The following is a 12,496-nucleotide window of genomic DNA, read 5'->3' on the forward strand; positions in this document are numbered from 1 at the left end:
AGGTTAAATAGCCAACTGAGAATTGAAGGGGTTGGACTTGTTCTCTTTGCTCCAAAACACGGCCTGTGTGCTTCAGATGCAACAACGCCATGGCTTGCCCACCCTGATCAGTTCGTATGCAGAGCTGACTTTTCTTCCATGGGGATGCTTACCCATTGTGTTCTATAACCTCGTCACCAATATGAGTAATTGAACATTTTCAAGATGCCTGTTTCGAGCCAGGAATGCCATCTCCAGGCTCAGAACTGAGAATGCAGGCTGCTCACAGTGAGGGCAAATCCACAGACATCCCCCTCTCCCCCTCCCCGTGTCTGAACGAGGTAACTACTAAGCACGGCATTCATCTATCTGGGTGTCAATTTTCTCAGTTTTCTCATCTGTAAATTGGGAAGAATTATAATGACTGATGGGGAATGGACAATAAGGCATGACTAAGAATAATTTTGCTCAACACACAACAAATAAAAAGGTGCTGTGAAAATTCAGGCACTTGTGAAAGCTTGGAACACCACATACTGGTGGAATGTTTCCGAAGTTAAAGATACTAGCAAGTCAAGGGCACTATTTTTAAATGCTCCAAATCTGTTAGTTCTAAATAGACACTGAATATTTTACCTTAAAGAAATTAGGCTTTTAAATTAATCTACGGTAAGAGTGACATTTGAAAGTAAAAAAAAAAAAAAAAAAAAAAAAAAATCCTCTTGAATGCAAGAAGAGCATCCAAAAATCTTAACTGCTTAAAATAAACCTCTTTCCTGTCTTCTCTCAAGCAAACTCCAAATGGACAGATTTCTGTGAATCTTTCCTCAAAACAATTTTCTTCTAAGTGTAGGCTCAAATCAGGACAAACTACAATCCAAATATATTTGGAGAAAAGTATAATCAATTTAAACAACAGGTTGGTGCAGAGAAGACTTATACATCTTAATGGCAAAATCAGAAGGACTTTCTGAACAGCTGGAGATTAGGCTTCTCCTCCCTATTTGTTCTCCTTCCAACTGTATTCAGACCTTACTGAGCTTGGATCCACTGGCTTCCTCAGGGTCACCAAGGGGCTGTGCCTTGTACATATTCCAAGCTAACGCCAAGGCCTAGTCAGATGATGCTTATGGTAAAGTATGATACACAGAGCCCAGTGCTCTTTCTATTCAGCAAAACATTCATTTTATTGTAATGGGATTTCTGGGCTAAGGTCATTCTATGTAATCTTCCCCATAAGCTGTGGCAGAAAGCCAGGCATTGGAGGTCTGCATGCAGGAGCTCCAGGTCCTTCTCCACAGGAGCAGGCTACCTTCCTGGTAGGTAGGGACAGTACGCACATGTCTATGGGCACCGTGCCACGCTATTTTCCAGTTCTTCCTGTAATTACTGTTAGGCTGGAGACTGCCAGGCAAGAAGGCCAAGGATGTTACCATTTTGATGGTCCACTGAACACAGTCCCTGCTTCTGACCCCCAAATTTCTGTATAGAAGCAGCAGCTTTGTACAACTTACATGGGCTGCAGAGACTTGGAGCCTGTTATTTCTCATTTCGTTTTCTAGTGACAGCCGGAGTGTGGTCTCAGCTCAGTCACGAGTAGAAAAAGGCTCCTTCACCCAAACCCCAACCCCTTGGTCATGTCCCTTTATCCAGGGACTATTATGATGAAGAACGTAGGGAATGGAATGTCCCAGGCTCATTCACCTCTCACCCTTTTTGCGGAGTTACGTTTGCTTTGTCAGAAAAATAACAACAGGAGATTTAGAATCTCATTTCCTAATTAATAATTTTTGCTTTGTGGACAGGATAAATGGAGTCCTTTTTTGAAAATAAAACTTTCTTGGTCTTATCTTAATCCAAAGATGAATACGCCAGCTTTCTGCCTGACATCCACTGTGGAGATCAGTTCTGAATAGTTGTCGGTATCTCCAAGACTAAAAGGAATATTCTTTCCGATTGGACTCCAAGTGATTCCATTCCTTTCCATCGTCAACACATGTGTTTCTTTCTCTCTGAAGTATTCAGTTACGTTTCAGAAAATACCTCCTAAACGTGATTTATCATCTTTCTTAAAATAGAATTTGAAGAAGTGACGACTCTCAGATTAGTGGGAAGACAGCAAAAACAAACAGCAACGGAGTGATTTCAGTAGTGACAATCTCATTAAGCTGCCCGTTTCCAAATTTAGCCCATAGGCAGTTTTTTTAATTAAAAAATATTTTTAACCTAAATTCTTATTGGCTACGTGAAGTCTGGGTGGCTTCTGAATTCTTGGAAGCCATTCTCTTTTCTTCTGTAAATTTATGCTGTCCTTTAACCACTTCAAAATAAATTAAAAACTGGAAAGACAGAAATTCAGCCAAGCTACAATAACTAATGCAAAGCTGACTTGTGTTATATAATCTCAAAATGCAAGTTTCCTTTTGAGGTCCATATTTGGTTGTTCAATTTTGTCATGGTGGAAGTACCATCATCCAGATCATGGGGACAAAAGAATAATTAGAAAACAGCAACACGGCTTCTGTGTTTGAGTCAATGTTATGAAAGAGAATGTGATGGATGTAATTAATCAGCCTTTTGAGGCCAAATGGCTGGTCACCTGGTTTTGAAATACACTCTAGCTTTGAAAATATAGATGTTGGCTGACTCAAAATGGTGGCAAGTTACCTTTGGCTACTTTAGAAGACCAAACGGAAACAGCTTGCTCTGAATGCAAAAAAGCCCGAACCCGGGGGAGAAGCCTGCTCCCAGCACCGCGAAGACACCATCACCTTAGTGGTGTAAGTGGTGTACTCACAATCAGATGACCCGGTGTGAGCGTGAGAGTTTGTCAGTGAATGTGTTGAGTGGATGAGGGCTGGGCCTGGGGACAAAACAGCTTCAAAGTTCAGGCAGGGAAGGCCCGGCTTGGCGCTGGATCCACCCGGCTGAGTAATCTCATTCTCCTCAGATGCCTTCTGGTTTTCAGCTGTCTTGGGTTTCTTCCTGAAAATAAACAAAGGGCCCTTTGAAGGAACTGACTGCATATTTGGGAAAAGGCATTTTTAGAATCTGTTAAAGATAACTTGATTTTTTTTTTTTTCTGAGGGGGGATGGGAGGGAGTCCAGTATGTCCCTTGTTTTAAAACAAGCTGATTCTTGTTTTTTTCCCTCCAGTAATGGCCTAACTGGGAACACATGAAAGCATATGGGCCAAGCAAACAGCACCACATTTGGACTCTGTTGGCTGCATAAAAAGACCCTGTCCCAGAACTTCAGACAGCTTGAGCTACGTATGGCTGACATTATCCAAGAAAGCATCCTTTTTTCCCCCCTTAAGAGTTTTAACATGGTCTGGAAAAATACTAGTGGAGGTTTTACCGTTCTAGCATTTGTCAGGAAGCTTAGAGACAGGACCCGTGGAGTAATGGGAGGAGCACTGGACTGGGAGTCTGGAGACTTGAGCTATGGTACTAGCTGTGCCTCTAACTTGCTGTGTGGCCTTGGGCACCTCACTTCACCTCTCTGGGCTTCAGTTTCCTCATCTGTAAAATAAAGGGCTTGGATTAGAAGGCCTTAAAGGTTCCTTCCAGTTTTCAGTTTCTAGTCATGGAACACATTATGTAACAGTCAACTTTCTTGCTGTTATTAGATTTTATTTTAGATCAACACATAATTTCAAACCACGATCTAAATTTGCAGGTTGTACAGATGAGAGGGGTAGTGATGAAAGGATTTGTTAAAGCAGCAAATGAAAAGTGAAAAGAAGAGTTTAGACTCCAGTAGGTAAAGAAGGAAGGTGTCACACAGAGATCCTCTATTCCAACTCTTTACCCACGTGAAGCTTAAGATTCCCTTTGTTTTTTGATTTAGTACATGATCCTGGAGTACAGGAGTGTGACTGTGTGTTTGGGACTGTGTGTTTGAAAAGAGATGGGTGAAGGGAATTAGAAAGTAATTGTCACTAATTGTTTGGGACCAGGAATAAGAAGTAAAATAGCTCAGCCATCAGTCAGCTCCTCTCCCTAGAACCATGCAACTGATGTAAATGAATAAATACTTAGCTTATGCTGCATGCACCCCAGGCCCTAGTCAAACCCAACTGGATTACTTGTCATATCCTGAACATCCCCCCCCCAATTTTCTTGGTTCTGTGCCTTTTTTATCATCATGTGTATGGTGAACAGAAAGAGTATTTTCTTTCATTTTTTTGGTAGGAGAACATGTGTGGTACAGAATTTGTTGTAAGTAGGTCTGTTCCCATGTTTCCCTTGTTTCTCTAAGCATGGCAATGGACTTGTTATACAGAATTTTTGTATTGAAATTTGCTGTACTGGGTAGTTAAATCTGCCCTTGCAGAATATGGTATTATGATTAGCATGCTGTGTTTCTGGTCCAACAGGTTGTGAAATCAAATCTGCTTTTCCAGAGGGCAGGAGGCAGAGATGGCATGGTAAAGATGAAAATAGAAGGAGAGCTTTCAGACATATTTTTCAGGATGGAGGAAGCCAGTACAAAAGCAACAAATTGGATTCCTTTACCCACCCTTTGTTGAATGGGTGACTAAGGAACAAACCCCCAAATCTTGAGGGTCTACATGGACCTTCAAGGAGCTTGTTTCTGGTTTTCAGTGTAGGGACGTATCCGAGATCAAAGTTTCCAAAACCCAACTCATTTTTTTCCCATGGAAACCAACGCTTCCTCTACGGTCCCTATTTCTATCACTGCTGTCTGTCACCAGGTTTGCCACCGGGTTGGAAACCTCAGGGTCATACACCTTCCTCTGCCTTAAAGCCAGTTTGTCAAGTCCTGACAATTGTGCTCCCTTCATATTTTGCACATCTATATTTCCATTGCTATCACCATAACACCTTTTATTCAGACTGTTGTTTACTTTCTGACTCCCATCCTCCTTGACTTCTCTACTCCCACAGCTTTGATTCACTAAATCTGAGATGACCACATTAGGCTGACAGTCAAGGTGAATTCCATGTCTATGAGACTGTAAACTCTCTGAGGGTGAAAAGAATGTCATAGCTATTTTTGAATTCCCTGTGTTCACCCATTCGTTCCTTCTTCCTTCCCTCCCACTATTCATTTATTCATGTATTCATTTCACAAATATTTATGTGCTTATGATGTGCCAGCATAGGCTAGGAAATAAAACAAGCCTGGTTTCTGCCCTCCCAGATTTGCTGTCTAGTGTATACCGTTAAGCGGAGTTGCTTAGACAAAGCTGTCATTCAATATAGGTGTGTTGATGGAATGAAATTGAGTTGAAATTAAAGTATATTTTGAAAATAGTTATAGTCTGAATCCCAATTAAGTTTCCTATTCTTCATGCAGCAGGGAAATCTACATCGACTGGCTGCTTTTCCTTTGAATCCATGAAGTGCATTTGGTAAGAGTAGGACCACTTTGCCCGCTGAAGCTAGGCTGGTCCTCATGAATCATTTAAATATCGGGATGAAACACTGACAGACATCACTTAACAGAAAAAAAAAAATTATTTCTGATACTCATAAACAAGGCCTAGGCTAGTTTCAGACGTGTGCTTCAGGAAATTAAGGAAGCCCTCTTTCAAACATGAGTATGTGGTCAACCCACCAACATTACTCTTTTATTTTTAACTTTGCAAAAGTTGTATTGTTCTTTATATCAATGGCCTTGCTTCCTTCCCTAGATTTGATCCTGCTTTCTAACTGACATCTTGCACCATATTCTCCTGTTTGTTGTCTCAAGGGTCACCTCTGGAGAACATTCAGAGCACAGAGGCACTGAAACCACTTCTACAAACAGAAAATACTGAAAACTCAACCTTTGGGCTCAGCCCTTCATTTGGCTAATATCACTTTACTTGTCCTTAGACCACTGGGCCGTTTCCCAACTGCACAGATAACAGAGAGACACTCATTGTCCTTAGAAACAATTCATTTTCCATCTCACTCTCTAATAGTTCTCTTGTACTCCTTTTTCCAGACCTGAGAAACACTAAAACGTGGCAGCAATCTACATCTAGACATGCACAGGTGCAGTTATTTTGACCCTTTTATTTTATTTTGCAGTTATTTTTGCAGTTCATATTTTATTAAGGAGGAAAAAGCAAGTCCTGTAGTAATTAATTGAAAATACCTTCTTTGGCTGTGTAAAAGAATTATATAAGCACAGCACATCTGAGGGCAAGTCTCTCCAAGCCTCGGTGGCTTGCACTATTCCCTGGAGCCTGTAGAGGGCAGCAGCACACCGGCGGACTCCAGGCAGCATGTCAGGCAAACTCCCCACCACACCAGAACCTTCCTTCTGGTCACCATGCCAAAGGTTGGTTTGCCAAGCTCTGGCCGGCCGCTTAGCCTCTTTTCTCCCTCTCTCTCCTCTCCCTCTCCCTCTCTCTCCCTCTCCCTCTCCCTCCCTCTCCCTCTCTCTCCCTCTCCCTCCCTCCCTCAATGTTAAAATTATACACTCTGATGAAGTCGCCCCTCAACCGGAAAATGAAAGCTCCAGTGAAAAATTAGGCGAGCCAACGACAACAAAGAAAGAAAATGGGAGAAAGGAGAAAGGGGGCTGGTGAGGGGGAAGGATTTAAGAACAAGAAAAGGGCAGATGTTTCGTAAATACATGCAAAGCAAAACTGGGTGTACGCGAACACTTCCGCAGAGAAACAGACCAATCACTGTGCACTTCCTCCCGCCGCACGGGTGGAGCTCTGCATTCAAAAAAAGTGTGGCCGCAGGCACCTGCGTTTCAACGGTCAGTTCTGACATTCTATCTCCCAATTGTCCAAAGAGAACAAACACATTTTCATCTCCCCACTACAGACATTTCTGTTACAGAAGAAGGCTGCTTCAAGAACTGGGAAGGCGATTTAAGGTGACGGGAGGCTGAGTTAGCCAGCAGGACCTACTGGTTTTTAACTCTCCTTGTGCTGGCCCTGGCAACAAGTTTTGGGCTGAAACATAGCAGTGAGTAAGGCTGTGGATGATGCTGGCTCTTTCCTTGCTAAGACCGTATTTTATGTGTCAAGAAATATACATGAAAACATACTGAGGAGATGGTAGGCATTAAGCATGTTAAACGCACGGAAATTAGGTCGGTGGCATTTGATGTATAGATTTCACACTTCTTTGCACATATTGCACACATGCAGTGATGGCAATGCTTTCGGCAACATATGGAAAATAAATATTTTATCTGTGTGAGCTCTCATCAGTCTCCGGGGGCTGCTGAGGGAAGAGTGTTCTCTTCTGTCCCCCTCTCCCAGTTTTCTCTCTTCGCTGGGCTCCCACCCTCTCCTGCACATTAACATGCCTTCCACTTATCAGCCTGGTTGGATGGAAAAGGACTAGTCAGAACGTCTTTTTGATAAATACTCAGTCACTGGATCATGACAATTTTGACCCATGACCTTGCTCATCAACTCCTTCCCCCACCCCAATCGTTTTGGCATGGTAACTATTTCTTTGCTCTCCTTCCCAATAATACATGCAAGAGGCTTAGTAGAGTGTTTGGGAAGAGGGGCAAAGGGGAGGTGGTAACAAACCACCCTAGTGGGGGTTGGTAGTAGAACTGAGCTCTACCATCAGTAGCTGTGCACCCTAGGCAGATTCCTCTGCTTCTCTGGGCCTCAGTTTCCTCATCTGTAAAATGGAAATAATAATACCTTCTAGGGCTGATGTGAGGATTAAATGAGACACTTCCTGTCAAGTGATTGGCATGGCGCTGGCGCACGGTCAGTGCCCCATGAGGGCAGCTCTTTCACAGACAGCATCAGTTCTGCGGTTTTCATCATTTCACCTAGAAGGAGGCACTTCCTTTATCTTTTTTAATATCTAGCTTTGGGCAGGGGCAAATGGATTGTAATTGCAGCAAAGGCAGAAAGAACGCTAGGATAAGCAAACTCTTCAACACTTTGATTTTACCGTATTACCCCCCGACACCTTCTTTCTGTTCACGTGTTTGTCACTGCTGCTACTACACTATTAGCTCCTCTTGAAGGTGAGGGTCAAGCAAGCTACACTTGGCCTAGAGAAGCCCATCAAACCTGAGCACTATGGTCTATTCATTGAAACCAACCTTGGCACTCTATCTTATCACGTCTTCTTACAATTTATCCTTTCACCGCTTGGTCTAATGTTCTCGGATCCATTTAAGATGTTTTCATGATTAAAATATTTTATTCTCTCAATTTTTCAACCTTCTTGGCAAGGTTGATTTATAATGTTTTTCAGTATATTTCTCCCTCATTGTATCAGTCAGGATCTTGGCAAGAAACAGATGGCACACTCAGAGGTTTTAACTGAAAAGAGTGTAATGAAAGGACTCTCTACTGGGGTACAGAGGAGGTTAGGGGATCCTCAAGGGATGGTGATACACCAGGGACTAGCAATAGTGTGAGGTTGTTAATCTCAGCTTTAAACTGCTAAACTGAAGGGGTGAGGAAAGGAGTGGAGTTCCCTAAGTCTAGTCAGAACTGGAGTAGGGAAGGGGCTGGACTCATAATACCCTGACCCCACTCTCCTCCCACTCTCATGTCTCTTGCTGATGCGTTCTGTTGCCTAAATTCAAAGGGAAGCCAGAGGAGAAGGCAGCCTAGGTAACGTGGTCCGGAGAGGTCGGTCTCCTGGGCCATGCATCAGGGCAGAGAATGTTCTGGGGTTTTGTGTGTGTGTGTCAGGGGTGAGGGGGAGATGAATAAGCATACCTATTTTCCCCCTCTCCATTTCCTTTACCCTTTTCTTCTCAATTATACTTTCTGGAAGGAAAGACACAGCAAATCAAATGAAATCAGTTCTCTCTTAGTGTCCATTTACCTGTTTTGTCTATTTGTAATTTATGGGGGAAGAAAACTGAACATAAGCTATGTGAGAGCAAGGATTTTTGGTTTGTTCTGTTCGGTGCCACACCCCTAGTGCCTAGAACAGTGCCTGGCACATAGTAAATGCCCGGTAAATTTTAGTTGGCTGAGTAAGTATACTCATGTCTGCTGTGCCAGACGATACATATACATTATCTCATTTAGTCATTGCAACAATCCAGGTAAGTAGGCAGGTTGCCGAGCCCAGTCGTGCAGGTGGTGTGGGAGTGGGTAGGCTTTAAAATCTAACACTCACTCTCTCCTTACCCACCTCCAGGCCTTGAGACTTCACCCAGGTATTGTGAATCCATAGGGAGGGATACGTTTGTAATTAGTCCACATTTTTATACCATATTCACCTTACTGAATGAAGGTTTGCACCTATCAAGTCTCTGTAAGTTTTATTATTTCTCTTTTACATATGAGGAAGCTGGGTTTCTGAAAAGCAAAGGCTGCAAGGATTAGAACTCAATTTGTCCATTCTCTAGGACCTGCAAAACGTGAATGCAGGCACTGGAATTCTGCATAGGGGAAATATGTCCAATGGCACAAACAGCCCGGCTCCCTTGTGGGCTTCCCGGAGATTTTTAGGAAATCTTAGCTCCTGATTTCTAGGTCTGGTTATGGGTTCTCTGCAGTACAGGAAGGTAGGAGTGGCAAAGACTCTCTTCCCTCCCAAAGGATAAACCAGGCTGAAACTTTGGAACCAGGCTGCATCCCGGTGTGCCTGTGATACCTGCACCGGCAATAGTTGCTCTGTGATGAAGAAAAACTCAGAAAACTCTCCAGATGTGGGGATTTCTAACGCATTCTTTCGCTTGAACTTAAGGACGAATGAAGGTGATTCCACAAGCAAGTTCCTTGCATGGGTATGGAATGAGGACACTCTATTTTTGACCTTTTGTCATGTCTTTAGTCCCCAGTCCCTCGAGCGCATTGGTACTGTAGATCAGCCTAATGGTTCCCACCTCCAACCTGGACAGGCAGGCCTGCCTATTGCCTTCATATCCGTCACCACCAATTACAATTCAGGTGACTGACAGCATTAAAGGTAAAATGCAATGCAAAATAAAACAACACAAAACTCTGACTTCATCCCTTTGGGTTTGATTTATGCCAGAATAGTTAAAGACGTAGAAAATATGAATGTGAAAATCCTACCTGAAGCCTGAGAGGGATGTTAGTCTCCCAGGTTTGGCGTTTTCCAGTAACAGAAATGTCCGTAAAACACCATCCCGTTACCTTCCTCACACCATATAGGAAAATGTGTAAATATAACAACCAGAATGAGTTTTTGTTCTAAAATGTATAATTATTTTGCATGCATAGCCTCTAAGTAATTTAAATTTCTGGCTTTTCTAGTAAAAGAGAGCATATATTCATCTGTTACTTCTAGCAATGATCAATGAATACTCGATGTCACTCTTTCATCAGTATTTTTCTGTAGGCATCATAGCTCCTACCCCAACTTATTTCTGCAACTTGACTTGCAAGGGTTGTACTTCTCCTACGTAAATGTCTGCTGTGGAGGGAACTCAATCAAGTACTCAGAGCTACGCATCCAGAGGGCAGAGCTGACCTGGGCACAATGGTTTGAGATGTGGCCGAGGAAGCCCGCAGCTGCAAGGGTGGGTGTCGGCCCCCCTTGAATAACAAGCAGACCACAGCACGGGACACAGATGCAGCTACATCACAGGTGGACACAGGCACGGAAAGCTGGCTCTCGGATGTGTCCAGCGTGGCGTGAAATGACAAGCTGCAGTGAGATTCAACAGAATGGCAAAGAGGGGTGATGAGAAGCAAACAGATAGGGCTGGAGCTGCCACCGCTTCAGGCAGAGGCGCCGATGACCAAGCAGAACAGCACCGGTCCCCGCAAGGTGCTCTCAGATGCAGCTCAGCACAGCCACCCCGCGAGGCAGGCGCGATGCTACCCAGGGAGCGCACTGCAGGCTGGAAGCGGAGAACCAATGCAGGCACTTCAGGACTGAGTCTGGTCACCTGGCTGCACCCAAGAGATGAAGCCATCTAAAATGTCATCTGCTCTTACAATTGTGTGAGTTTTTTAAAAAAATTAAACAAAGTGAACTAGGAAGGCTTTCACTGGAGGCATAATGTACTCACAGTAGTTTTCAAATAAATGGTGTCACTCTTCAGGTAAATCACTCCAAGGCTTGGGCCTAGTGCAGGTGTTCATTGGGGCAGGGAGCAGAGAGCGGCTGCATCTGGATCAGACAAGGAACAAACAAAGATAAGGCTGTTAAATGAAGAGGTGATGCTGATCGCTCATGCTATAGAGCCAGAACCGTGGGACTTGGTTGAGAGTCGGGCCCTGCAGTTTGCACCAGAGAACAGTGGGTCAGGGGAGGGAGAGGGAGAGGGCGTTGTCCAGGTCCCCTTTGCAGTGTTTCCACCTGACTGCCTGTCTGGTGTGAAGCTGTTAACAGCACCCACCAGTGTGGAGCTGACACTGTGATCCTGAGTTGGAGTTGAGGTGGAGGGTGAGGGTAGGGGAAGCCTGGCCACAGTGGACTCTTCTTCCAGTGTTCGTTCCACCGCGATCTCTCTCTCATTGCTGCTCTGAGATTCTTGCCTATCTTAAAAACGCCCACTGACCTGGCCATGTTTCTGAGCTCTTGCCTTCTCTCCACCCTTCACTACAGCCTCTGTTTTCTGCCATATCCTCTAACCCCGAGGAGTTCAGCCTCAGGGGCTACAGAATGGACCCTTGTCTGTCTCAGAGCCTCAGGCCCAGAGGTCTTTTCCCAGGACTTTCCCCTTTGGCCACACGGCGCCCTGATTACCACTTTATTCTGGAAACTCTCCTCCCTTCTCATTGGGACGCTGCATCATCCTGACTTCCCGCTCTCAGTTCTCTTCTGCCTCTTCCACTGGCCTGCCTTCTCTCTCCTGTTTCCTAAATGCAGACAGGCCTCAAGACTCTCTCTCTCCTCAAGCTTTGCCTACACAGCCACCCTCCATGGCCTCAACAGTCACTTCTCCATAGAGAACACCCACATGGCTATCTTTAGTTCTCGCTTGTCTACAGAGCTCCAGACCTGAATTCTAAATAACTACTGGTTATCGGTTCATTGATTCATTTGCTTGTTTGTTCATTCATTCATTGTTTACATAGACTCGATTAGGAACCTAGAAAAGATGAATAAGATGGGGCCTCTAACTCTGAGAAGCTCACATCTCCATCATACACTGCACAGGCACTTCTAATTCAGAAAGTTTCCAGCAGAATTCATTGCCCTTCCCTCAAAATATGTTGCTTCTCCAGCCTTCCCATTTCCTGCTACTGGTACCATCTTTGTCCAGTTACTTGTGACTACAATCGAGGCGTCTTCTTTAGTTCCTCCTTTTCTTTCGTTTCCCATATCCAATCAGCTACCAACTCCTGTGGTTTTTACTCAGGCTGTGAATCAATACTCACTTTTTATCCCAACACCTATTGATCCTTTTATCACCTGTTGCCTAGACTTCTGTGAGTGCCTCCTAACCGGCTTCCCTTCCCTCAGATCCTCTTTACCTCTAGTCCATCCTTCACAACAACACTACATTTACTGTTCTAAAGTACCATTCTAAACACATTACTCCTTTGCTCTTTGCTTACTGGATTAAATGCAAACTTCTCAGCTCGGCATTCTAGGCTCCTACAATATAGCCCCAATCTAATTTCTTA

At 44.0% G+C, this 12,496-nt stretch overlaps 1 protein-coding gene across 1 annotated transcript in view; it reads right to left on the reverse strand.

Annotated features, from left to right (window-relative positions):
• ZBTB20 (zinc finger and BTB domain containing 20) overlaps positions 1-12,496 on the reverse strand; it is a 797,288-nt gene that overhangs the window by 37,293 nt on the left and 747,499 nt on the right. Inside the window, exons 8-10 of the mRNA XM_027105198.1 lie at positions 10,933-11,033; positions 3,340-3,503; positions 2,777-2,964 (exon numbers count right to left, since the gene is read on the reverse strand). Coding sequence (XP_026960999.1) covers positions 2,777-2,964; positions 3,340-3,350 — 199 coding nt within the window. The 5' untranslated portion in view covers positions 3,351-3,503; positions 10,933-11,033. The remainder of the gene's footprint in view (positions 1-2,776; positions 2,965-3,339; positions 3,504-10,932; positions 11,034-12,496) is intronic.

Source organism: Aethalodelphis obliquidens, unplaced genomic scaffold, assembly GCF_003676395.1.
Source record: "Aethalodelphis obliquidens isolate GAN/ISIS:26980383/991018 unplaced genomic scaffold, ASM367639v1 scaffold1, whole genome shotgun sequence".
Classification (NCBI taxonomy): domain Eukaryota; kingdom Metazoa; phylum Chordata; class Mammalia; order Artiodactyla; family Delphinidae; genus Aethalodelphis; species Aethalodelphis obliquidens.